The sequence below is a fragment of the Trichinella spiralis genome (assembly GCF_000181795.1).
Source record: "Trichinella spiralis strain ISS 195 chromosome Unknown Scfld2, whole genome shotgun sequence".
Taxonomy (NCBI): Eukaryota; Metazoa; Nematoda; class Enoplea; order Trichinellida; family Trichinellidae; genus Trichinella; species Trichinella spiralis.
In genome coordinates, this window is record NW_003526941.1 from 2,865,426 (window position 1) to 2,889,828 (window position 24,403).

At 34.5% G+C, this 24,403-nt stretch overlaps 7 protein-coding genes across 7 annotated transcripts; 5 read left to right on the forward strand and 2 right to left on the reverse strand.

Annotated features, from left to right (window-relative positions):
• Nucleotides 1-577: 577 nt before the first annotated feature.
• Tsp_03122 (hypothetical protein) lies at nucleotides 578-886 on the forward strand. The gene has a single exon (XM_003379413.1). The coding sequence runs from the start codon at nucleotides 578-580 to the stop codon at nucleotides 884-886; it is 309 nt and encodes a 102-aa protein (XP_003379461.1).
• A 967-nt stretch (nucleotides 887-1,853) lies between these two features.
• On the forward strand, nucleotides 1,854-2,342 carry Tsp_03123 (conserved hypothetical protein). The gene is given in 2 exon segments (XM_003379414.1): nucleotides 1,854-1,919; nucleotides 1,938-2,342. 2 exon segments carry the CDS (start codon nucleotides 1,854-1,856, stop codon nucleotides 2,340-2,342), a joined length of 471 nt encoding a protein of 156 aa, XP_003379462.1.
• Nucleotides 2,343-4,335: 1,993 nt separating this feature from the next.
• Nucleotides 4,336-4,716, reverse strand: Tsp_03124 (transcription termination factor 1). The gene has a single exon (XM_003379415.1). It carries the CDS (start codon nucleotides 4,714-4,716, stop codon nucleotides 4,336-4,338), a length of 381 nt encoding a protein of 126 aa, XP_003379463.1.
• A 1,810-nt stretch (nucleotides 4,717-6,526) lies between these two features.
• Nucleotides 6,527-8,153, forward strand: Tsp_03125 (vesicle transport protein SFT2C). The gene is made up of 7 exons (XM_003379416.1): nucleotides 6,527-6,554; nucleotides 6,599-6,872; nucleotides 7,250-7,281; nucleotides 7,509-7,720; nucleotides 7,775-7,840; nucleotides 7,895-7,963; nucleotides 8,103-8,153. The coding sequence occupies exons 1-7, from the start codon at nucleotides 6,527-6,529 to the stop codon at nucleotides 8,151-8,153; spliced, it is 732 nt and encodes a 243-aa protein (XP_003379464.1).
• A 3,211-nt stretch (nucleotides 8,154-11,364) lies between these two features.
• Nucleotides 11,365-11,926, reverse strand: Tsp_03126 (calmodulin). The gene is made up of 3 exons (XM_003379417.1): nucleotides 11,825-11,926; nucleotides 11,631-11,745; nucleotides 11,365-11,528 (listed from the first exon to the last, which is right to left on the reverse strand). The coding sequence occupies exons 1-3, from the start codon at nucleotides 11,924-11,926 to the stop codon at nucleotides 11,365-11,367; spliced, it is 381 nt and encodes a 126-aa protein (XP_003379465.1).
• Nucleotides 11,927-16,815: 4,889 nt separating this feature from the next.
• On the forward strand, nucleotides 16,816-17,743 carry Tsp_03127 (conserved hypothetical protein). Its single transcript, XM_003379418.1, has 4 exons — nucleotides 16,816-16,867; nucleotides 17,139-17,220; nucleotides 17,258-17,322; nucleotides 17,628-17,743. Exons 1-4 carry the CDS (start codon nucleotides 16,816-16,818, stop codon nucleotides 17,741-17,743), a joined length of 315 nt encoding a protein of 104 aa, XP_003379466.1.
• A 3,776-nt stretch (nucleotides 17,744-21,519) lies between these two features.
• On the forward strand, nucleotides 21,520-23,451 carry Tsp_03128 (mitogen-activated protein kinase 14a). Its single transcript, XM_003379419.1, has 10 exons — nucleotides 21,520-21,626; nucleotides 21,763-21,892; nucleotides 22,218-22,276; nucleotides 22,349-22,460; nucleotides 22,535-22,564; nucleotides 22,621-22,668; nucleotides 22,733-22,847; nucleotides 22,903-22,974; nucleotides 23,049-23,253; nucleotides 23,319-23,451. Exons 1-10 carry the CDS (start codon nucleotides 21,520-21,522, stop codon nucleotides 23,449-23,451), a joined length of 1,011 nt encoding a protein of 336 aa, XP_003379467.1.
• The last annotated feature ends 952 nt before the right edge of the window (nucleotides 23,452-24,403 follow it).

The following is a 24,403-nucleotide window of genomic DNA, read 5'->3' on the forward strand; positions in this document are numbered from 1 at the left end:
ATTTTTCTATTACTTGTTTGTTTTTTTTTGAAAATTTTCGGTATTTTGATTTCTTTATTTTTTATTACGTCAGAGAGGGGTAATGTCGTGTTGCTCTGCAATGAAAATGGAATGACCCTATATGTATATATATTGAATGCTTTGCAATGAATTTCAATTAGTTGGCTGCTGCAGTTCGTGTACAGTTTTTGTTATTTTTTTCATTGTTTCTCACTTTTAATAACCAAGAAACCACGGACTAGCGTAGCACAACTACAAGCTCAAACTGTCAAAAGTTTCTCTTGTTGTTTCTTTATCTTTTTTTGCCATATATATATATATATATATTTCAAACTACAGTTTGAAAATTCTACAGCTTTATATATTTTTTTTCATTCATGATGCAATTCTGTCAGAAATTCTGTTTTGTAAGTTGCCTTATAGCCAATTTTACTACGAGTCAGTCAATTTTTTTCAAATTTCTGTTCAGTCACAATGGGCATATTGTTTATTATTTCGTTCATTTCATTCATTTTATTGTTGTTCATTACTAATAATTTTGTTTTGCTCATACGTCAGAAGCTTTTTTCTGTTAATCATGCGATGTTGCTTTTCTGTTTCTCAAGCTACGCTTTTCCGTGTGCAGGTCGTTCTTATATGTTTGAACTATTTTCCCAGTTTATTTATTTGTTTGCTTCGTTATCCTTTTTTATCACAACAGTGCAGCACAGTTACTGCACGCTACAGTACACTTTTGGCGTTGTTAACTCCTAGTGATGATGATGGTAATGATCTTGTCCATGTTACAATGCCCACGTCCATGCATGGCATGCTTGTTGCTCTTTTTGCTGCTGTATTCGCTAAACTGAACCGCTGTGGTCAGTCACTACGATGCTCTCTGGTCTGAACCAATTTATTCCATACTGCCCTTGCCCTGCCTGTTCGTTCGTTGGTGGTCATCTTATATTCATTTCATTTTATTTCTTTGTCAGTTTTCTTTTTTGTATTATTATTTTTTATATGACAGAAATTTGAAGTATTGAAAGATATTTCTTAGATTGGCGTATATAAAAGGGGTGCATGAATTTTTAAATATGCAAATGCCATCTACCCCTTGTTTGTTGAAAAGATTCTTTTCCATGTGAATGTTATTGACGTCGTCGTTTTCTATTTTCAAATTATTGAATTGATTGATGCTTTTCATTTTTATCGTCACTTAATCGATTGCACTAGAACAGCGCCGCAGAGTATTTAATTGATTGGCCATTGAGAAATTTGTTTATGAGCGAAAGGTGTGTGAATAGGACGTGATTTAAGGGAAATTTAATTAATTACTTAATTAATTTTATTTCATCTCTTTTTCATTGCATATGTATGAAACATGTTCGAAAACGCAGGAGAGCTGAAAAATTGTGAACACTGTAACCTCCTGTTGCACAGATACATTTGCCAACGGTTCATATGCTGATGTAGTTTTATGACATTCTGCGTTGCGCTGCTGCAGTCGTTTTTGTTTCTTTTTAATTTTATTTTTACATTTAAGTTAGTGTTTTTTTTCTTTTGAATTTGAACATTCGTCTGCCCCTTTTGTTGAGATGTTTTCTATTTTAAACAATTGCATTCCGGACGTATGGACAACGCAACACGCATACAATATATGCATGCTTTACATCTGTCATTTGTTTTGTGTTTCTTTTTCTTTTTGTTTTTTCAGCATTGTCGACCTTTTTTCTGTTTTATTTTTTGTGAATTCTGGAGGGCATTTGGCATAGATGAAGGCTTGTTCTGTTATGTACGTATATATATATATATATATATATATATATGTATATGTATATGTATGTATATATGTATTTCTGATATGACGCACGCGGATGTGGATGGACAATGCCTGCTGCATTTGTGACATCGCGACAGGGTTGTTGCCACGTCAAACATGTGTTTTCTTTTTTGTTCAGCTTCGCGTGGTTAAAGCGTTCAAGAGCACAATGGAAGATTTGGACGACCAACGATCAATGGTCAGTGGCCAAAGTTGCCTTAGTCTTCGAAGTCTTCGTTCCCATAGCTACCGTCCATTCTACGAGTTCCGCTGTAATAATCCGTACGAAAATTTCTCCCGGAACTCCTTTACCTCTCTCAGAGAGGCGAGAACGTTTGGCGATTCCAAATTTTTGCTCTCTGACATTCCCGAAGTGGTGGATGCCCAAGCCAGTTGTGGCTATAAGATCACCAACATGAACATGATCTTGAAACCGCCCAAAGATGGTATTGGGAAAAGTGCCTCGTTTGATTTGCGTTCCGGCTATGTCCGGCACGTTTACTCGCCATCGCTCAGCGCTCACGGCACCACCACTGCACTATAAAAGCGGCTGCATGTTTTCATTTTCTTTTTTGGCAGATTTATTTTTGTTTCTTGTGTTTGTTTTTTGGAAGAAGATGAGAAAACCAAAAAAAGTCCGTTTATTCAGCTGCTGACTGTGTACATTCGTACATACTCCGTAGTGGTGGTGTGGTGTAGTGTAGTGGTCAGCTGATGGTGCTTTATACAAAATTTTCGAATCTGACTGTTGCTATGTTGGTGGTTGATCGACGGAGAGCCGGTGTTGTTTGCTTGTAATTGTAGAGTTGAGCAAAACGATCAAATCAAAAAACAGCTGAAACAACCGCGCTTTGCTGTGTGCTGCACTGGTGTACCGTTTTGGGCCTTTATTTATTTATTTATGTATTTATTCATTTATGCTGCCATCTGTTTTATTGTACATGCATTTTTACTGCTTTATTATTATGAGTATTATTATCGTTTCTTTTTGTTGTCTAGCTTTAGAAATTAAACGGGTATTGTTGAGACATTGAGAGAGCAACAGATTGTTTGTATAAGCACCCAGTGAACGTATGAATTTTGAATTGAAGAAATCATTAATAAGTTGATGAGCTTATTTATAGCGAATTATTTCGTATACTTTTTTTTCTGATCGACGTATGTATGTTTGTGTTATGTGCGGAAAGTACATGTACTTGCCGATATTGATAGCAGACACACGCAGAGCGTGAGATATGCAGAGGCAAAGACAGTTTTTAACTAATTTTTAAACCAAAAGAATTGCATTGATTCTTCTCGGTTCAATACACTGCGCCTGATATATATTAGGTAATCGGCGGCCAATTGACCGAGCATCTGATTCCGGTACCGTTGAGCAAGACTCCTACTGATCAAGCTGTAAGAGCGCTGTTTTACTGTTATACATTGCACCCGAGTGTTGATGATGATGACGATGAGCAAGCAGATCGCATGTAAAAAATGTGCATCTTGCCAGCTTTTTTCAAGGCGGCTCGTGTGTCTACACGTTAATTAATCGTTCATGTTGTCGAGATTGTATTTAGCCTGCACTAGTAGTACTAGTAGTAATAGTTGTGGTAGTTGTTGTTGTTGTTGTTGGTGCTGTTGTTACTGTTGTTGTTGTTGTTCATATTCATTATTGTCATTATAGCCGTTTTAACTGAAGGGTGCTGTTGTTTCTGTGCTTTGATGGCCGCCGACTTGCCTGGCTTATTTATTTAATCTTCTTCTCTAATTAATTGCAAATCATTTTAATCCATATGAATATTTTCTTATTTTCTGTTTTGTAATATTTATTTAGGCCATAATTTTTCCATTTTGCACACATTCATACATGCACTGCATTTATTATGACGTTTTTCTGCAGTTTTGTTTTTTGAGAGGATTTTTTTAATTATTACATATGATTATTATATAAAGTAGTATTCTAGCTGGAATTGATTTTTTTATCGAGCTAGCTAATCTTTCTGTATAGACTAAAAACTTCGGGATGATAGGAGCATTGTTTTACTTTAGAACGGGATTTCAGTTTATACAGCTAGAGTGTGGTAAAGGGGATCCCAAATGTAAAAAGCTATATTTATTTTAATTCTGTACCACAGGCAGATGGATTCATTCACCATGGATTTCACTCAGACAATTAGTTAGTTAGTTGTATATAAAATATATTTACCATTTTGCGTTAATGTTTTTGAAGTTATTTTTTGCATGCTTTTTAAAGTGGATGCTTAGTTTATGTTGTAATACGTTTAATAATTTTTTTTGTTATTGTAAAAGTTTTATTTTTTATTCTCTAATTATCTTGTCTGTGCATTGTGAAAAAGCAGAGGTTTTATAGAAAATATAAATAATTGTTCGTAATTTTTTGATACCTCTAATCTAAATTTGTTTCGTAAGTTATCTATTTATATTATGTTTATATTAACCTGTTATGCGATGCATTTCATACTAGTAACTGCTGCTGTTACGTGTTTGCTTTATTGTGCAATGTGGTTTTCTTGTTTTTAGTGTTGTTGTTATTAAAACTCCCAGTCTAACTTGTATAAACTGTTCGATTTGTTACAATTGTAGATTCGTGTGGTGAACGCGTTCCGTATGGGCATGGAACGTCGAGAGCCGAGCTTGTGCGGCCCCTCTGTGCAGCGCTTGAGGGAAATATCTCGCCAGTTACAGCTGCAACAAGCCCAAGAACGATCGCATCGTGCTTCAACGTTGCTTTCATCAATGCCAGCCAGTTTGATGGCTGGTGGAAATCGCTCTTCACCTTCTAGTCCAACCTCGGATCCGTCGACCGACATGCCAAGTGTCAGAATTAAGCCGGCCAGCGCTAGGAATTCTGAAGCGACACACCCGAAGACCAGCACAAGTGCTGTTTGAGTCAGCGACAACACAACCATCATTTGTATATTTCTATTTTTTCATTGCTTTTTTACAAAAGAAAACGCTGTCCTTGTATTATCTAATCTTGGTCATACATGCGTTCGCACGTTTATATATATATATATATATATATATATATGTCTGGGTGTACGATTGTTTGTCTGCAGGTGCATTTGTATGTGTGTGTGTATGTGTGTATCGATTGGTCCGCTTATATGTATATTTACATATGCACACAACTTTCATAATGCGAAAAAACTGACAAGCAGGCGTATTTAACCTGTCGAGCACTTTCAACATGCCTTACTGATTGTTACCTTGATCATTTTTTCTTTCTTTCTTTCTTAGCAGTTTGCTTTTGCTTCATTTTCAGCATTCATTTTGTAAGGCGAATTTTCAAACATTAGTTTTACGTTGAATATTGAAATTTTATCTACTTTTCTCCATAATCATTATTGCTGTTCAAAGTTGCGCTATTTTGTTTTTTATTCAGTATGTTTGTTTTAGCAACATGCATTATCTTCTCCATTTTTTCAAATTTCATTTACGTATTATCTCCCCCCCCCGAAATCCCTACAAATGGTTATACAACAACGGCTATGCAACAAAATGTTTTGCCGTCTCTCTTTTTTTTGCTTTATTTTCTATTTCCTATCTTGTACATTTTTTGTACAGATCACGAACAGAACGTCTTTCTTTATTCCTGCTAGTGAGTTGAGTTCAGTGTTCGTAATCTTTTGTGATCATCAGATCGGTGAATCATTGTTGACACTGAACTTGGCTTCTCAAATGCCGTTCTTTCTACATAGAGCAGTGCAGTAATTTTTCTTGTAATCTGGATCTCTGTTTTGGTCGTCTCAACGCTGCTTATCTCATCTTTGATGATGCTAACGCTTGAGACCGCAAACAACTTTTATTGCTTTCAAATACGAACAGCATAGATAGATATGCTACAGGATATTATTTTTGTTTTTTTATGTATCATCTTTGTTAGTTGTTTGTTTTTTTTTATTTTGTAAGTGTTTCAGCTTAGACTAGTATTATTTTTTATTATCATTAGTCGCTTCGAATTTTTCATTTTATTATATTTTTGTTTCGGCCTTTTGTGCGTGAAATCCATATAAAAGATTGTTTTTCTTTACAAAAAAGCTACTTCTTGTTTTGTTGTATGGTATTTTGCGTAGTTTTGTTTTGATTTTTTTTATATGCGCGCATACGATGTTATTCTGCAAGAAAATGATAATGTCCTGTGAAAAGGCATTCGCTTGGTGTTGTGCATGCATGACGACGATGATGATGATACATTTGATGGATAACTTACAAAAAAACGTTCATTGATAAAATTGTTCGGCCATAAATGAGACTTCTGTCCACCGTAGTAGTTTTTTTTACCTAATGTTGACTTATTATTTCTAATCGTTCACAGTGTGAAGAAAGTTTCTACATTTGTGTCTTTTGTGGATTTTTTTCAATTTTTTCGCTCTCTTCTGTCTCTCCTTACAAAATATTTCATTAAATAATTTTTAAATTGAACTGTGTGCGTGCCTATTAAAAAAGGGAATTAATTGTAATGGTTGATGGTAAAGTTTGATCTTGAACTTCATTCAAATGCTACAGTACACTGTTTTCACGCGAACGTGATAGAGTAACATCAAATGGAAATTGAAAGCTTGGAAGGCTGAACAAATTTATGTGCAATTCGAAAGCAACACAATTTCAAAATGGCTTGTTCACATACAAACTGAATGAGCTGAATTGAAAATATTCATTTATGAGTTTTTTTTAATTCTTTGATGCTGTTCAAAGTAAAAGAATACGCAAGAAATAATAATGATAAATAGTACATGTTATTATGTTGGTTATAAATAAATAAGCAGTGTACTTATGGCATGTGAATCATAGAACTAGTAAGAAAACACAACGAAAATGTGCTTGTTGTTGATTCATTCGTTCAAACAATTCCAACCTCTACTATTGGAAATAATAACACCACCAACAGTTGTTCGGCTCAGACGAGATCGTATCACAACTTTCCAAATGTTAACGACAGTGGGTTCATCCTTATTCAGGTACTGCCCATTTGGAAAGTTCAACAACAATTTTCATCATCATCACTGCCAAGTGATTACTTGTTCACCTATCAAGATCCTGCTACCCAGTGTATCGCAACAGCGCTGTGGGTTTTGAAAATTTATAGCCCATGAAGATCTGTCTTTATGCTACATTATATCAAACAGATTTTTTTCACTTTGACTGATAAGTGAATTGAAAAATCATTATCACAAAACCAAAAAATTTCCCGCAAAATTTCTGAATACAACTTTAGAACAACTTGTTATTGTTTCAAGAAACTTTCTCTTATAAAGTAAAAGTGCATTTCAACTATAAAATAAAAACACTACAAAATACTATTGAAGTAACTCAAAATGTTTGTGAAAAACAGTTTATTACTTTTAACTAACTTGAAAAAATGTTTACTGTAATACAGTATTCGTTTTTTCATTTAAAAAAACTATTTGAAAATATGTTTTTATATTAATTAATATTATTCAGAAATGAATGGACTGATGTTCCGGTTATTATTGGTTTAAGATTTTTTGATAAAAAGTTTAATTTGGAAGGATTGTTGTTTGCCGTTTTTAGAAGAAAAAGTTAAAGAAAAGATAGAATAAATTTTCCTGCGCGTTGATTATTGAAAGAAAAAAACATGTAAGTTGAAATTTATAAACTATTTTTTGTACGTTATATGTATTTTTGCATTTTCTTTACAATCAGTACTTTCAGCAGTATTAATAGCGGTTATTTTCTTCAGCAGTGATGTCTCAAGAAAGTTTACTAGGCAGTTATGTTAAAGAGAACAAAGCAAAGAACAATACTGCTTTTGGTCTTTTATCTGTTGGCAGTTTCAAGGAGAAAATCATTCCAATGGAATCTCTGGTCAAAATGTTAAACACGGACAGAGTAAATTCCAGTGAGATGATGTCTTTACCCCCTGAAAAGAATTCATCTTGGTTTCCAACTTTAGTAATTAGTAGCAGTTGTTTACTTAAATTTAAATTTAAATTTATACATTTCCAGAGTAGAACTCAACGTTTGCTTGGTTTTGCCTTCTGCTTTATTTCTGGTTTGATTTGTCTCGGCTTGGTATGACGGGTTATGGCTTGTTCTCTGTGAAAGCTTATTCATTTTGCTTTTAAGGCTTCACTTTATCTTCCTCTGCTTTTGCTGAAAGCTCGAAAATTTGGTACTCTGTACACTTTTGGTAGCGTGTTTTTCCTTCTAAGGTGAACATTTTTGTTTATGAACATTAATGAAAAAAATGGTAAAATTGCAGTTTAACCAAAAAAAAACTTCAGCTTTAATTTTCGCCTCATACTTTTTACAATGAGTAATTGTTGTTTGCCAGCTTTGCCATACTGCTCGGCCCTGGAACCTTCGGCAGCCACATGTTCTCTAAAGTCAGACTTCCTTTAACCTTCGTATACTTTTCATCATTGTTTGCAACATTATTTTGCTCCATTTGGGTAAGTCTGCGTATTTTTGCTTTTTATATTACGATTCACTTGCTTGAACATGGTTGAAAACATTGCAACTCTGCTGTAATCATCTGGGAAATAATTGTTGATCAATACTGTTTACAATGAAAAGGAAAATTAATTATGTAAATTTAAATTCAATTTTCAAATTAGCCATCTTCAGAATATAGCTGAAAATGTTTGGTTTTCGTTTATTCTGTTGTGGAGTTGATGAAATGAGTATTTGAAAAGTTGAAAAGATGAACTGTTCTGCAGATGATTCAAAAATGCGTGCCTGTTATGCAGATAATCGATGCTCGCTTTTTCCGACTTTGAACTTGCGCCATCTTCGCGTTTATTTAATGAGATAAATTAATGACGCAATAAGATAATAGGCAAGGAAGCAGAGCATATGGTAGAAAATTAGTTTTTTCTTTAAATTTAACATGAATTGAAAGAATCTGTATTCCACGGTAATTCATTTCCGTTTCTATTTCAGTTTTGGTATATTTATTTAATCAAAATCTCTGACGATGTGTGTACGTTTGTATTTTATTTTTTTTTCTCATTTGTCGGCGTTATTTTAAGCGTATTTTTTCCGATAGTGTATTTTGAACAAGCGAATAGAAGAACAGTAGTTATTGATTTTATTTCTTAATTATCTTTGTTAACTTCCCCAAGAACAGTGGGAGTTCTACTGTTTTGCTGATTTGGCTGTATAAATCTTTCATGATGTTAATGTGTGTCAATTTTCTTCAAATTATGACGTTCAAATTTTCAATTTTTCATCTTCCTCGACATCAGAGCACATACGCACCTCTTCATATTTGATTCACTGCCCTTCAAGCTTCGCTTCTTTAATTAAACTCATTCTGTTGAAATAATTACTTACCGGAGACTGTTGAAAATGTAAAATGGATTTTTTTCTTCTTTTTTTTTCTGTCTGCTTCTCTCCATCATCGTCTCTTTTTTCTTTACGTTGTTTCGTTGTCAAGCAATACGAACTGCTGCCGCTAGCTGGCTAACAAAGCATGCTCATTTGCTTGGGAAAATATAATAAATCTCTAGTGCTCTGTTCAATTTGTGGCAGCAACAACAATGAAAAGGGAAAATGAATGAAAACCAAAAAAGAAAAATAATGATATTTGCTTCATCTTGTCCAACACTGCACTCAATGTATCCATACATATATATATATATATATATATATATATATGCAAATTGTTATCATTTATTGCTTTGAGTTTATTTGTGTGTTTGATGGTGTTTTTTTCTTTATTCTCTTCTTTATGCAATTTTTGAATTTGTCCCAGTTGGATCTCTATTCTGTTTGCTGATTTAATTCAGCTTTTCTTAGATTGCCGTTTTCTGTTTATTAGCAAAAGAAAAGAGCAAAAAAATCTTATCACTATTCTGAATAGTCAAATAAGTGTATGCTAAAGTGAGCAGCTAGTGGAAAAAGATGGAAAATGGAAATTTTCTTGTGATGTGATAAAGTTCATCGAATGCACGTATTTATTTTGTCTAATTTGTGATTGTTTGTTTCAATGGGCTTGTCGAATTTGCTGTTGAATGCAAGATCGAAATTCTTTCTGTAAAAATTTCACGCTGTGATTTGCTTGTGTAATCACAGCCCGCGATCGATCCGCTGCCGTTGTCAACTTCTGACAGCTTATTTCCTTTTCAGCTTTGCAGATCGGCTTTTACGAGGGTCATTTATACGCCTTGCCGACGTTTAAATGGCCCTCTTCAGTAAGCACTCTTGAAATTTGTCCAACAATTTTGAAAAATCCACTGAAATTCAATTTCACCAGTTGGCATTTGAATTGATTTTTTCCAGCTCTTTATTACCATTAATAACAATAATAATAATAATAATCATCATCATCATCATCATCATGAATAATGAGAGAAACTTTAATTTAAATTGAAATGGTTTTTTACTTGATGTGATGAGAAAAATATTCTTCGTAATTTTGCAGGGATAATATTATTCAGTTTGCCTTTGCGAATTCTTCTGCTCTTCCTTTTTTCTTCTGAAATCAGAAAATTGAAAGCAAAAAGCAGCAAATAAAAAGTAGAATATATGCAAAAGACAAAAAAAAGAAAGGCAATTAAAAAAAAAATAAAATATCCCAATGCAAGCTCATGGTTGGTTGATACGTTGTTGTTGTTGTTGAATGAATAAAGTGAAAAGAAGTAGCTGAATTATTATTATGATCGACTGCAGCGTGTTGAATCGATTTTCATGAAAAGTCAGAGAAGAAAAAATGGAATAAAAAAATATGCATGTATAAGAAGAAAGCACAACAGAGTAAGAGAGAGTGAAGCCAGGCCAATTTAGTTTGATTATATTTTTCGCAAAGTGGTTTTGAGTTATTGGAAATTTCGCGACGAGAGTTCATTTCTGTTCGTTTTAAAATTTAAATAACATTTTTTTAAATTCATTTTTCCATTCACAATAAGCTACTACTACTACTACTACTACTACTACTACAAGCAGAGTATGAACATATGGAACTGGAAGAAGCTCAAGTTGAAGGGAATTAGTTAATTGTCTATTTTTGCAAAATTTGCATATCAGAGATTTTATTAAATATTTATTTATTTATTTATTTATTGAAATTCCATCGTGTAGATTTGAAAAAAAGAAAAACCTTTTTGAGAATCGATATTCTCCTGAAACGAAATACGATTTGTTGATTATCTGTTTGGAATTGGGTTGGCTTCATCGTCTTGGAAAATTCAAAGGCTTCTGGCAATGTTGGTTGTTCTATTCAATTTCTTTTTTCTACTTACAGTGTTCTCTGAGTGTCAGTTGATGAAATTATTTCTTGCATCGTTTTAAACAGTTCCAGCGTGTGTTTGCTTGTTTCATTGAATGCCAGCTGTAGCGTTTACCGTTTACACCAAAGCAAGAAGTGTAAAGTATTATTGCAATCCGAGTAAAATTGAGGAAAACTTCCGATATTTTTTAGTACATCTTTTTGTTGTTTATTCAATTAGTTAAAATTTGGTTGGTCTTTTCAACCAAAAAGTTAATAAATAAATGATTTGAAAAAGTACCGCGTATGTGGGGTGGGGCGGGGACATATATTAATTATGGTACAGAATGGTTCGAGTAGAACAACCGACCATTTTACCATTGACTGTCTATTTGCGGGTCATCATTTGGACAAATTCTTCGTAATTAATTTGTCCATCGCCGTCAATGTCCACTTCGCGTATAATTTCGTCCACCTCCTCGTCGGTGAACTGTTCGCCCATGTGAGTCATGAAGTAGCGAAACTCTTGAGCAGTGATGAACCCGTTGCCGTCTCGGTCGAAAACCCGGAACGCTTCTCGGATCATTTCCGAATCATTTTCTTTATTCATGCGTTTCATCATCTGGCAAAATTCAGCAAACTCGATGGTACCACTGCCGTCGATGTCGACTTCGTTGATCATGTCGAGCAGTTCTTGTTCCGTTGGATTTTGCCCAAGTGAACGCATCGCAATTCCCAATTCTTTTGTCGTGATTGTACCGTTACCATCCTGTAAAGCAGTTTATTTTTCAGTACAGATAAATTTGATTGCAAATGAAATGAAATAAAATGTCCAATTTTAATTTCACCTTGTCGAATAGACGAAAAGCTTCGCGAAATTCTTGCAATTCATCTTCGGTGATGTTTTCAAATTCAGGCGGAATTGCGTTCGGCTTTCGAAAACGATTCATCCTTCTATCACTTATTATATATATATGTATATATATATATATATATATATATTGCTTTTGTTATTTTTCACTTTTATCTTCTATTTATTTCAAGTATTATACAATTTTTGTGCTTTCTTTGTCGCCTGTTCAACAGGCCAACTCTTTTCACCGGGTCATGTAGAATAGAACAAGCATTGAAAAGGAGAAACAGCTCAATCTCTGAAAAACACGCACACATATATGTGCGTATATTCATTTTCAAATAAATTTTCTTACAATTACAAGTACTGCTGCAATGTAAGCTGCACAGATGTTTATGCCACCTGTAAAGCAAAAAAGACAAAAAGCATCAATACTAGTAGTAATCAGCCACGTAGTATTTTCAGCATCGCGAGAATATATTTTCTAATTTTCTATTCTTCTCATTTAAGCGGATAGTATTAATATAAAATATTCTCAAACCTATTTCATCTTCTTCATTTGTATAAGTGGTGTGTGTGTGTGTGTGTGTGTATGTTTGTTTGTTGCTGAATTAACAAGTTTGACGCAACTGAAGTGAGTGAGAGACAAAGTTGAACAGAAGAGGGAAAAATTAAAGTTAGAGAGGCAAATAGAGTCAACGAGTGAACGACGACTAGTAAACGAATAAATTGCAAGGAGAGAAAGAATAAAGGAGAGTGGGAGAGAAGCAGACAGGCAGAGAGTGAGAAAGAATAAGTGAAAATGTTCTGGTTGGTTGGTCGATTGGTTGCATGATGGTTGGCCGATTGGTTGCATGATGGTTGGTCGATTGGTTGATCGGTTGGTTGGTTGGTTGGTTGGTGAGTCGGTTGGGCAATCCTGAGGTCTTTGTGGAAACGACGAACGAAATTTTGTGCACTAGCCGTGTTTTCGTGTCGACAGCCACCAGACGGCTCTGCTGTTGATCAATTGTCCAAAATGGGTTGACTGGATCATTGGACACAGAAACTGTCACTCGTTGTGTGCTCGAATTGACGACGGAGACGAACCGCGTGTTTCGATGATCTTTAACACCATCTGTACGCACAATGTTGTTGTGCGTTCATGCAGTTGTTGTAGTGTCTGATTTTTGTTTTTTGATCGATTCGTTCGCTAGTCGAACCGTTGATAGTTTCAACGTTAATTAGCCCCGTGTACTTACACCAACAGCCGACTGATGACGACCAAGTGACTGACAGACGGCACTTTATCTTGCAACGCAAGCTGCATCTCTCTCTCTCTCTCTCCGTTTGTTCACCAAAATAGGGCCTATTTCTTTGTTTAGATATTCATTTTTTTCCGTAGTTCTCTTAAATTGATTTATCAAGGCTGCTGCCGTATTTTTGGCCTGTTCATAATGGAATAAGTTGTTGTTGAATTTCAATTTCACTTTTCAAATGACCGTTGGTCGATTGATTCCAATAATTTCTTTGGCATTAAGCATCATTACCAGGCAGGTGGTTGACCGGATGAGAAAAAAGTTTCTTTTGAAAATTTATTGCACGTTTCGTGTATTTTTTCCTTTTGCTTATTTTGATTTTTCGCTTGATCACCTTTCACTTTTCCAAACCAGGAAAGAAAGCATTGATCCGGCTGGTTTGAGAATGCAATTTTTTCTTAACCACTCGACCCGTTAAGCTGACGAGAAAATGAAATTTCCGCCACACTGCACGAAACACTGGCACAAAAGGGAACTAGCTGGCTTTTCGAAATCCAATTGACTTTCGAAATGGGAAGAATTCAACCAAAATTACCCTCCGTCGAACTGACGCCTCCAAATTAGCCGGCGCCTGATTCATTTGCCCCTGGGGGTGAGGTCTGTTTGTTTGCAAGTTGTCGGCGATGGCGTGTACGGTTTTCCAATAATAAATTGCCGTCATCGCATTTGCATTTGCCCGGACGACTAGGATTAACACAACCGCTGAGAGGGGAGCGGGAGGGGGAATGGGAGGGGGAGGGGGAGGGGGAGGAGAGAGGAGAGGAGAGGAGAGGAGTGGTAGAGAGAATGAGCAAAATTGAACACGCAAACATGCACAATATAAATATACGCGTGACTGAATGAATGAACTGAAATTTTTCTCATTCACTTAAAGGAACAGCAATGATGAGAACTGGAAGGTTCGATTCACTTCATTTGACGATTCATTCACTTACACATACATACATGTATATATCACATTTTTGCAGCTTGTGCTTTTTTTAGCAGTTTGTTTTATTAATTGTTCTTTTTTTCCACTTTTCCAATGATAGATTGCTTTCTCTGATATTTTTCATTTTTGTTGCAAATTATTTTAAATTCAAATGACTAGAGTTGATTGGAAATGTTATATATTTATGTTGATTTAAAATTTCCTTGCAAAGCGGTTCTTTTCTTCAATATATTCACATTCATCCTTTCCCCTGAGAAATGTGAACGTAACTTTTTGATGCTCTAGTGAAGCAGTCGTTGCGTTGTTTTGGAATGAAAGATAAATGACGACATGAAAATTATGCATTTCATGATCATACGTGTTTTTAACTACTGTTGACTGATATTGTTTTATCTGCATATGTAGCACGAATGAAATGAATAGTTCAGTTGTTGGTTGTGGAATATTAATTTGAGAATTTTTTTTCCATCAACAATATCGACGATGTTGATGAGGACGACGACAACACAACAACAAGAAGATACTGATATAGATAAACAATGGGCAATTTATTATTGAATTTGCTGTTTGTATGTTTGTTCGCTTATATTTATAGGTTGTTGTTGAGTGGAATTCACTGAAATTTTTCGTCTTTTAGAATTTTAACGTTGAACAATTTGTTTGAGATCTTATTTTTGTTCATTTTCAAAATTATTGCTCAAAGTGGTTGAATATGGTGAAACAACTGGCACAAAACTGATGCTGTTGTTTGTTTTTGAACAAGTTGTTCACGTGGATTGTTCTTGATAATTGCGAACTGTTTTATTGTGCACCAAAACGATAGATAATGTTAATGATTTATGACAGCTCCATTCAGCCCAAATTGTGAATAATAACAGTCGGCTAGCTGTTTATTCATTTAGCTGTTTTATCTAGGGGGGATGGCGATTGGTTAATTAATCAGCTAAGTTTGGAAGCGTGCAGCAGCAGTGATTGTTGTTCCTTTGGTCGGCTTGCTGCTTTTCATGGCTCCAAAGTACAATCGATCGATCACTTTTCGATACGTGTATATTGAACTAGTACGTTCTGCATCTCTTTGGTCAGTTGGATCACTTTCTCTTGTGGCAATTCTTTTCCGCAGCTCACGTCTTGTTTGTTCGTTATCTTCAGCAATACCATTATGAACTGAAAGAATGGACTCGCTGATTGAGCTTTTGCATGATGATGTCTTCCTTCTGCATCGATGTTGATTGATTGATTATAACTATCTTGCATCAATGTGCTTGTTTTTGAAGTTTTCTACACTTGGTTAACAGTTTGTAATTCACAAATATTTTACAGCCAACTTTATACTTTAAATTATGGAATTTTGAATGGTCAGAATTTCACTTGCCAAATATATAGAACTGATAAACGTGCATACAATTATTTATTTCTATGATTGTCTAAGTTTCACACGCACACACACACACACACACACACACAAATAGCTAAATGACAAGTAATATAAGGTTGAATTTGCAAAGTGCATTTCGAAGCTTCAAAATGGAGAAATTGCGTTAACTAATGACGGCAAACTGATCGTAGATGGATATAACTTTGGGTCGATTGGATCAATTTGAACAAGTGATTAAGTGATTTTGTTTTCAAGAGGTTAATCTGCGAACAGTGATTTTCAGTCATCCAGATACCAGTGTGAAGTGCTTCACTTGTTCTGTTCAATAGCAAACAATACACGATGGGGCGATGATGAATTTTTATTTTAAAAAAATAGCAAAAAATCAAATTTAATATCAGTAATGGAGCAAGCAACTTTTTAATCTGAGCAAGAACATATTTAATATGTTGATGTTTTTATTTTAAGAATGATGAAATAAAAATGATCTTTTCATTCGACAAATGCATTAATTGATTCTACTTTTATTTAATTTTGTCATTTGTTTTGTAGGTTTTGTAATTTGTAAAATCTGCTTTATGTGAAAAAGCAAAAATCAATTATCATTCAATAGTTTCAAAGTGTCTACTTTTCTTGTTAGAAATTTGCGGCATGTTTGTTCACTTTAACACTGTTTGAGCGATGTTGTTGCTTGCTAGGAGTGAGTGTAAAAATGTCTGCGCTGCACAAATTGAAAACCGAAATATTTGATATATACTGGGAAAAAAATTCCCTTTAATAATAATAATAATATGTATTGGATATTATTGTTGTTTAAATGTTGTCAGCTTTGTAAATGAATAGAATGGAATAGTGTGTGCGGTGTATATATGTGTATTGATTTTGACCTGCTGACATGGAAAACCTATGCATCCATCCGTTTAGCAGGTGAATGGAGCTTCAGTTTGCCATGTCATTTCTGAATTGTTGTTGAAAGTATTGGTGAATTTCACGCAAACAGCAATCAAAAATAGATCGAACCGCTTGTTCTCGCTGCATAACTTTTCTGTGTTTACTCACACTTGCATCCGAGGGGTAGGAGAATTTTTGAGCTAACCGACGTTTATAAGCAGCAGTGTGGCGTTGTGCAGAGCCCAACTTTGACAACAACTGTGTGTGTGTGTGTGTGTGTGTGTGTGTGTGTGTGTGTGTGTGTGTGTGTGTGTGTGTGTGTGTGTGTGTGTGTGTGTGTGTGTGTGTGTGTGTGTGTGTGTGAACTGAGAAGAAATTTTCATTTTCTTCCCAGCAGCATTGTTTCAAAGAGCAAAACAGCAGACGGGACAGGAGGTGGGCAATTTTATTGAAATAGTTTCCCAATAAACATTAATGACAATTTAATGAAAATGCATACTGTGTTCAATGAGATTGCTGCTGCTGTTATCGCATTGTTGCAACGTCATCTCATTTCAACGTCGTAAAGCTGTCAATGTTTGATTAAGTTTATTTAAATGATCAAAAAATTAAAACAATGTATGTATATATTTATAAAAATGCAGATCTGCTCAGCATATTATTAACATTTCAATACCATGATGATGTAGGAAAGAAAAATAAATCTTCTGTTTTAACTTTTAATTTTCATATTATATGAACAGTTTGTTGTGCATGTGTGTGGTGGACTTTATAATAAGTCTGTTTATTTACATGTTGAATGATCTATTTTTAGTGGCGAAGTACACTGCTGACGTTGATTTGCGTAATTGTACAAGTTTTCACATTCATTTGGTAAAAAAAGAATGCACTGCGTTGTTTGATGTTCTCACATGTTTTGCATTCTTTTTGCAGGTTCATGTTAGCTTACATTCCCGGTGGTGAACGTGGCATGCGATATCTCACTTCCACTGTGACAAGTTTGATGCGCAGCAGAATTATCCCTTTTTCTTCTTCTCCTTCTTCTTCTTCTTCTTCCACATTGCCCGTCTGAAAATGACACTTGTTGGAATTGTATTTGATTCACTTTATTTTACATTCGGTTTTGTTATTTGATTTTTTTTTCATTTCTTAAAATTCAAATTGGAAAAAAACAAAAGAAAAATACGAAAACATATCTTGCAATTTCAGTTTTTGTTGCAATTATCTTTTACATTGTTTGCTTTACAAAATAGCTTTTCCAAAGCAAAATTGCAGACGATTGTACTTTTTGGTGTTGATTGAGTGAATGAGACGATCGATCAGTTACCGGTGGTGGGTGATTATCAGCAACAAGGCAGAGGCGGTCGGCTTTGTGTACGCGGCGCTCAACAGTGCGGCAAAAGTGTCGAATTTAGTTAATCGACAACATTGTGCAGCGCTAGCATCACACTTTCGTCAAGCTTTCGTTTCTTAGATTTTGTTTTTGTTGTCAGTTTTCCTTTGGTTGATCTCAGTTGAGCATTTCACAAGTTCCACTGGCATGTCGTTGAAGTGGAAATGGAACTTATTAAGCGAAAAGTTCAAGCAGCATGCTTCTTCTTATTCTTCTTCTGTTTTCTTTTTCATATTATTATTATTATTAATCTTCCATATCCATACTTGGAGCAGTTCATAATTGTTATTTTTCATCGTTAATCGAATTGGATAAAAAATTTAAAGCTGACTTTATTGAAAATAGCAGTGGTTTCGCTTGGGTGAGGCTAAATTTGTTCAGTATGTCACATTTTTCGCATTCTGCGTTGATAGCTGAAAATAAATCTCAACAAATGACACACGCCTATTTGTTCGACTAGCCGCTGTATGTTGTTTGGGTGTAAATTTATTTTTATCAACACATTATTATTAGTATTATTATTCTTTATATCCATCCCGTTTGCACTGGATACAAACCAAATAATTTCTGCTTAGACTTTTTCTGAAACAAGCCATCTTTCAGAGAATTTGCCGAAGATCAATTTTTTATTTCCTTAGCTGTTTCCACTTTTGGATGCTGCAGTTTCGCTTTTGGCAAAGTTGAGTCCGTTTTCATGTCCATGAGAAGTGAGCTCTGTGTTCCCATGTTGTCAGTTTGATAAATTTTCCTCAATTTGACAGTTTCGTTTTGGAATTTCGTCACAATCGATCGGCTTTGACATTTGGCGCCTCATTTTGTCAGAATTGAGCATCCCTTTCTAGACACGCTTGACGTCTGCAATCAATCACCGACTTTCTGAAGTACAGCAATTCATTTTCCGGTGATTGAACTCCAACAAACGAAAAAACGAAACTATACATATTATAATTATCAATTTTTCAAAATTCTGTTTCCCATTCTATACAATTGCTTATCTGTTTTTTTTATTGTTTTTTAATGTTTAAAGAAGTTTAAAATAAAAAATTATCATTTCTTCTTTATCAGTCACATTTTAAAAGATTTTCTTCCACTTCTTCGATAAGCAATAAACAAATAAATAAGCAAACATGTTGTTTTGTGGGCGTCGATGAAAAAAGAAAATGAGTACGTAGTATATTAAAATAACATTCTCTGACGTTTCTCTCCATCCATTTAATTGTATATTTTAAAATGCACCATTGTGCAACAAATGTTTGCCGTCGTTGTTATTCAAGCATTAATTCAGCTTAATTTACCTGCTTGTCAATATTTTTGTACTGTAAAACATACTGTGGATAATTTATCAATATTCAAATTGTATTAATTGCTGATGGAATTAATATTGATTTTCAGTAATTAAGTCACGCAATGAACACGCAGTGCCGAAACAGTCCATTGCTGTACTGAACGTGAAAACGATATACAGGAAAGAAAAACTACCTTACCGTCTGTCTGATTTGCAGGCTTGATTTGCTGATCACGTTCAAAAACAAGAAGAAAAATATCATTTATATATTTTCAAATATACATTTGTGATGAAACATGGACAATATTTATCTTTAATTTGGCCTGTTAGAAGCAGAACTCTAAAATTCTGAGAAAAACTCTACTACCTTCGTTTAAAAATAATAAAAGTAAAAAATCAAATCATCTCTGAAACAGATTTACTTTTTAACGTATTTTTGAACTTTTATTTAAATAAAAACTTTTAAGAGTACGCGATAGACTTTGTTTGGTATCGTATTACTTGTCGACTTAAATCATTTCACTACTTGATTCAAACGGATGCATTGCAGCTAGCTATTGATACTTAATTTCTAATTGTACTGTGTTAAACAAGTGGATCGCCGAAACAAGATCATTTGACGTTGATGGTTATTATGTGAAGGTTTGTCTTTTTTTCCACGATCACTTACGAACAACTTGCCGGAAAAGATTTCCCAGTAGCGCTCCGGTTCGAATGTGAGCATTGTTCTTTGGTATTGTTTTCGAAATTTTATCGACACCATATATCTAGACAAACAAAGATGAGAAACATGTACACCAACCCGGCGACCAACAGAAGCGGCTCTCATCGGGAGCGGCTGCGTACACATCTCATATTTGGACCAGCTCCAAATCGACTGGCGCGAAAATCTCGGCGTCGCAAAGGTATGGAAAATTTACTGTTTTGCATTGTAAATTTTTGAATTTTATCAGTTCATTAAGTTAATGCACTTCAATTCATATTAGGTGCTAATTTGCAAAAGCCAACGTCGATTCAGCATGATGTGGCCGTGCAGACACCGTTGGAACTTGATCCGTCGCAGTGGACAGGCAACCAACGGGTTGTTCACTACGGGCCGATGGCTTACCGCGATCCGTACATTTATTATTATCCGAAAGGATGGAATGTGCTTTATCCGGCCCAGTTTGGATTTTTTCCATACCGGACAAGAAAATTTCGTGGTTCCAGTCCGATAGTTTGCCTATCGGCGTTTGGAGTTTTCTGTTCAATCGGTGGTGCTGTTATGACTTACTTGGCTTATTATGTTCTATTTTTGGAAGACGATCAACCGTTGCATCCTATTCAGGTACACTGTTATTATTATTATTATTTATTTTGACTTTTTTTCCGGTTGTTTTCAAGTATTTTGTTCTTGTTGCAGATTGTAGGCCCATTTTTGCTTTTCGTTGGTATTTGGTTGTTGCTGATCGGATCTCTTTGGTGGCTGTGTTCGTTGAATCTTTGCAGCGAACATTTGAGACACACGCAACCGCATCACGTGAAACCGAGAAAAATTGTTCGACAAGACGATGAATTTCAGGTATATATCTAACGGGCCGACTGTTCATTTCTGTCTGTTGATTTATTTATTTGACAATAAACGTCAAGTCATTTGTTTGTTTGTTTGTTTGTTTTCATGTGTAAGCTTTCAGATGCCAAAGATTCGGAAGAACGTGGCCGAAAATTCACCATATTTGCCTCCTCCGCCACCGCCGCTTCCAGTGTTGCAGAACGCTTGCACTGATCTCTCGCTGTACGAACCAGTGAAAGAGATGAAACTCTACCCACCGGCGTAAGCAATGCTTTACAGTTGAAAAATACTAGCTTGTTATTAATTAATTCGTTTCGCTGATCCTGGTGTTCAGTTTTCCAGGTGTCGGATCTTTGAATTTGTCCACCTCATCAGTGTCGTACGTGACTCCTTATGGAACGTTGCGTAAGACAAGCAATCACGGTGACGAAACATCTTTGGTTTTTGAAAATCACAGCTTTGCACCCACACTCAGAGACGGTACAACTCGAAGTACAAGCTTCAGACTCGCTCGACGTCCATAATAAGATGCAAATTTAAAATTACTTTTTGATATATGTATTTATACGTTTTTCTAAATTATGGCCTTTATTTTATTGAATTTCGGTGCTTTTCATATTGTTGAAAACGATCTAGTCGAAAAGGCGGTTTCTTATATGATGAAATCTCTTTTATTTCCTTTCTCTTTCTCTAATTCGATTTTTACAATATATATGCTTTGAAAATTCGATATTGATAGTTTAATTTGTTTTTAGTTGTAGAAAATAGTGAAAATTTTATTATTACCACTATTATTATTGCATCCGTTTTACTGGATGTGCAAAAAAATTTTTTAAGTAAACATAGCTTTTTTGATCAGAAACATGTTTTCAGTGTGTTTGTCGACAGTTTAATTTGCCCACAGTATTTTGGCCTGTTTTTGCTGTGCATTCTTCAATTTTCATTTTAGCGACCAAAACAAAGCAATGAAAGTAGACTATCAGAGCTTGGAGTTGAACAAAACTGAATGGAAAGTACCAAACTATTATGAAGATTTGATTCCAGTTGGACACGGAGCTTATGGATGTGTCTGGTATGTTTTTGGAGAATGTTCGTTAGTTTTTAATTTCGTTGATTAAATCATTCATTGTTCTAAGTTACATTTTCAATGCTGCTGTCATTATATAATTATAATTGTTCTGCTGTTGTTGTTTCAAATTCCATTGCAGCTCTGCGCGGGATAAACGACGGGGCACGAAAGTGGCAATCAAGAAGCTGATGCGCCCTTTCCAAAGCGCTACACATGCCAAACGCACATTCCGAGAATTGAAAGTGCTCAAGCACATGAAGCATGAAAACGTGAGAGTTAGCTGGCTAGTTAGCTGAACTGGCTAGCTTGTCAGCTTGTTATAAATTTGCGCTATAAATATTCACATAAAGTGATGTAAACATGTTTCGCTGTATGCTCTTTTCATTAGCAATTATTTTCAGTTATCATCATTTGTGTAGCATTCTTGAATTTACTTCATTATCTTTACTTTACAGTATAATTATTTTTTAATATTTTTTGAACTGCATTTTTTTCTGTCGATCACTGCATGAAAATGTTACTGAAAAGAAATCAGAATTTTTTAATTTGATTTTTTCTGTATTTTTAAAATATTTATTTGAAAATTATTTTCAGGTGATTGATTTGGTTGATTTATTTACCTGTGATGAATCCGCCGAATCTCTCACTGATGTGTAAGGGATGCATTTTGTTGTATTTCGGAAACAAACGTGTACAATATTTGCATTTTGATTTTTGTTTTTCAGATATATGGCTTCTTCACTGATGGGCACCGATTTGAGCAATATTTTAAAAATTCAGCAGCTCACTGAAGATCACGTTCAATTTTTAGTTTATCAAATTTTACGCGGCCTCAAAGTAGAAGAATTATGATAATTTGAATAATTATCATTTTTATTGTAAATTAAATATTGTTTTCTTAATTATTCTAGTACATTCATTCGGCTGGCATTATTCATCGCGTATGCATATTTTCCTTTTCTTTTTCTTTCAATTTATTGTTAATTTCCTTTTGTAGGATCTCAAGCCTAGCAATATTGCAGTGAACGAAGACTGTGAACTCAGAGTAAGTGTTGAGAAGCAGAATAAATTTATTGCATTATTGCTGTTGTTGTTGGTGGTGAATTCAGATTTTGGACTTTGGTCTTGCAAGGCAAGCAAATGATGAGATGACAGGTTATGTGGCAACGAGGTGGTATCGCGCACCGGAAATTGTGCTTAACTGGATGCATTACGACAAAACAGGTTGTTGTTGTTCGTAAATGTTGTATTTGAAATTTAAGCACATTGTTTTGTACAGTGGACATTTGGTCCGTTGGTTGTATAATGGGCGAGTTGATTACAAGAAAACCCTTATTTCCTGGCGCAGACTGTAAGTCATGGAATTTTCTATCAAATTTCATCGTATATGCGCATGCACAGATGTTTGTTTGTTAAAAACTGTAGATATTGATCAACTGAATCGAATAATGCAACTTGTGGGCACGCCGGACGAAGAGCTCATTTCAAAAATGCAATCAGACGACGCGAAAAATTACATCAGAAGTTTGCCAAAATTGGAGCCACAGGATTTTAAGCAAGTTTTCACCGGCGGTTCAGACAGTGCTATCGATTTGCTGCAAAAAATGTTAATTTTAGATCCAGACAAGCGGTATTGTAAAATTACATATTACTTTTTGCAATAGTATATGTTTTTTTTATTTTTTAATGTTCAAGTTTGACTGCAACCGAAGCTTTGGAACATCCTTACGTGAGTCAGTTCCATGATCCAGACGATGAACCAGATTGTGAACCGATTGACTTTTTTTTCGACAATCTCGAATTACCTTTGGACGAATGGAGAAGTTAATAATAATATATGATTTTATTGATTGCTTTTATCCATTTAATTTTTTTTCAATTTATCATGTAGAATTGATATGGAAAGAGATTGAAGAATTCGTACCGGAACCAATACCACCACCGTCAGATCAAACGACAGAAAACAGTTGAAAACCAAGCCAGCGCGGCAGCAAGTGTAAAAGGTGGAAGATGGGAAGGAAAATAATTTTTATTTTTTTATTTTTGCTTTACTGTTATTCGTATTTTTAATTTGGTTTCAATTTTCACACTTCAATCATGGTAAAATACTGTTTTTTTTTGAAAAAATTTAACCTCTTTGACAGTTGATTTGTTTCACTTTATACTGCCTTGATATATATATATATATATATATATATATATATATATTTATTTATTTATTATTAATTATTAGATATTTGTCTAATTTTTTTGTCTTGAATCCCACATGGTGGAAGTCATTTTTACGGGACTTGAACAAATCTTTTACTTTTGTGGCAAGAATGTAAAATAAAATTTCTTACTGTAATATTTTACGTATTTCAGGTGTTATATAATTTGGTTTAATTTAAAATTTTATTATTATTATTGTTGTTGTTCTTATTACAAAGATTTTGTCTAAATTCAGTTGAATATTATTTTTTCACCTTATTCTAGTAAGAGAACAGTTGTTATTTATATTTCTACCGTACATTTTTTAGTGATTTTTTTGTTTTCTAATTTTTAGCATTAAATGATGAAAAATATATGTATAAACTGTTGTAATTGGACAAAATTACGTTCAACTGAATACAGAATGAAAATAAAAGTGTTGCTTGTACAAGTAAATTTGTCTTATGTAAGCTTGAGCTTCTGTTCACCAAGTCGATTTGACGGTCATTGATCAACAGCTTATGCTTTTTCGGTGTTGCTGTTTCGGTTGTTACCTTTTGTTTTGTTTTTCTTCTTATTTTATGTTCATC

Excerpts from the sequence above, each read along its gene's own strand:
- Tsp_03125 (XM_003379416.1), top strand. The coding sequence starts at position 6,527 with ATGATAAATAGTACATGTTATTATGTTG. Across the intron at positions 7,282-7,508 it reads TGATGTTCCGGTTATTATTG|CAGTGATGTCTCAAGAAAGT; the intron begins GTTTAAGATTTT and ends TATTTTCTTCAG. Across the intron at positions 7,841-7,894 it reads GTTTGATTTGTCTCGGCTTG|GCTTCACTTTATCTTCCTCT; the intron begins GTATGACGGGTT and ends TTTGCTTTTAAG.
- Tsp_03123 (XM_003379414.1), top strand. The coding sequence starts at position 1,854 with ATGTGGATGGACAATGCCTGCTGCATTTGTGACATCGCGACAGGGTTG.
- Tsp_03124 (XM_003379415.1), bottom strand. The coding sequence starts at position 4,716 with ATGATGGTTGTGTTGTCGCTGACTCAAACAGCACTTGTGCTGGTCTTC.
- Tsp_03127 (XM_003379418.1), top strand. The coding sequence starts at position 16,816 with ATGCATACTGTGTTCAATGAGATTGCTGCTGCTGTTATCGCATTGTTG. Across the intron at positions 17,221-17,257 it reads AAAAAAGAATGCACTGCGTT|GTTCATGTTAGCTTACATTC; the intron begins GTTTGATGTTCT and ends TTCTTTTTGCAG. Across the intron at positions 17,323-17,627 it reads TCTCACTTCCACTGTGACAA|TGAATGAGACGATCGATCAG; the intron begins GTTTGATGCGCA and ends GTGTTGATTGAG.
- Tsp_03128 (XM_003379419.1), top strand. The coding sequence starts at position 21,520 with ATGAAAGTAGACTATCAGAGCTTGGAGTTGAACAAAACTGAATGGAAA. Across the intron at positions 22,975-23,048 it reads CTTATTTCCTGGCGCAGACT|ATATTGATCAACTGAATCGA; the intron begins GTAAGTCATGGA and ends TAAAAACTGTAG. Across the intron at positions 23,254-23,318 it reads ATTTTAGATCCAGACAAGCG|TTTGACTGCAACCGAAGCTT; the intron begins GTATTGTAAAAT and ends TTAATGTTCAAG.
- Tsp_03122 (XM_003379413.1), top strand. The coding sequence starts at position 578 with ATGCGATGTTGCTTTTCTGTTTCTCAAGCTACGCTTTTCCGTGTGCAG.
- Tsp_03126 (XM_003379417.1), bottom strand. The coding sequence starts at position 11,926 with ATGAATCGTTTTCGAAAGCCGAACGCAATTCCGCCTGAATTTGAAAAC. Across the intron at positions 11,746-11,824 it reads CTTTTCGTCTATTCGACAAG|GATGGTAACGGTACAATCAC; the intron begins GTGAAATTAAAA and ends ACTGCTTTACAG. Across the intron at positions 11,529-11,630 it reads CGAAGTCGACATCGACGGCA|ACGGCAACGGGTTCATCACT; the intron begins GTGGTACCATCG and ends TTTTCGACCGAG.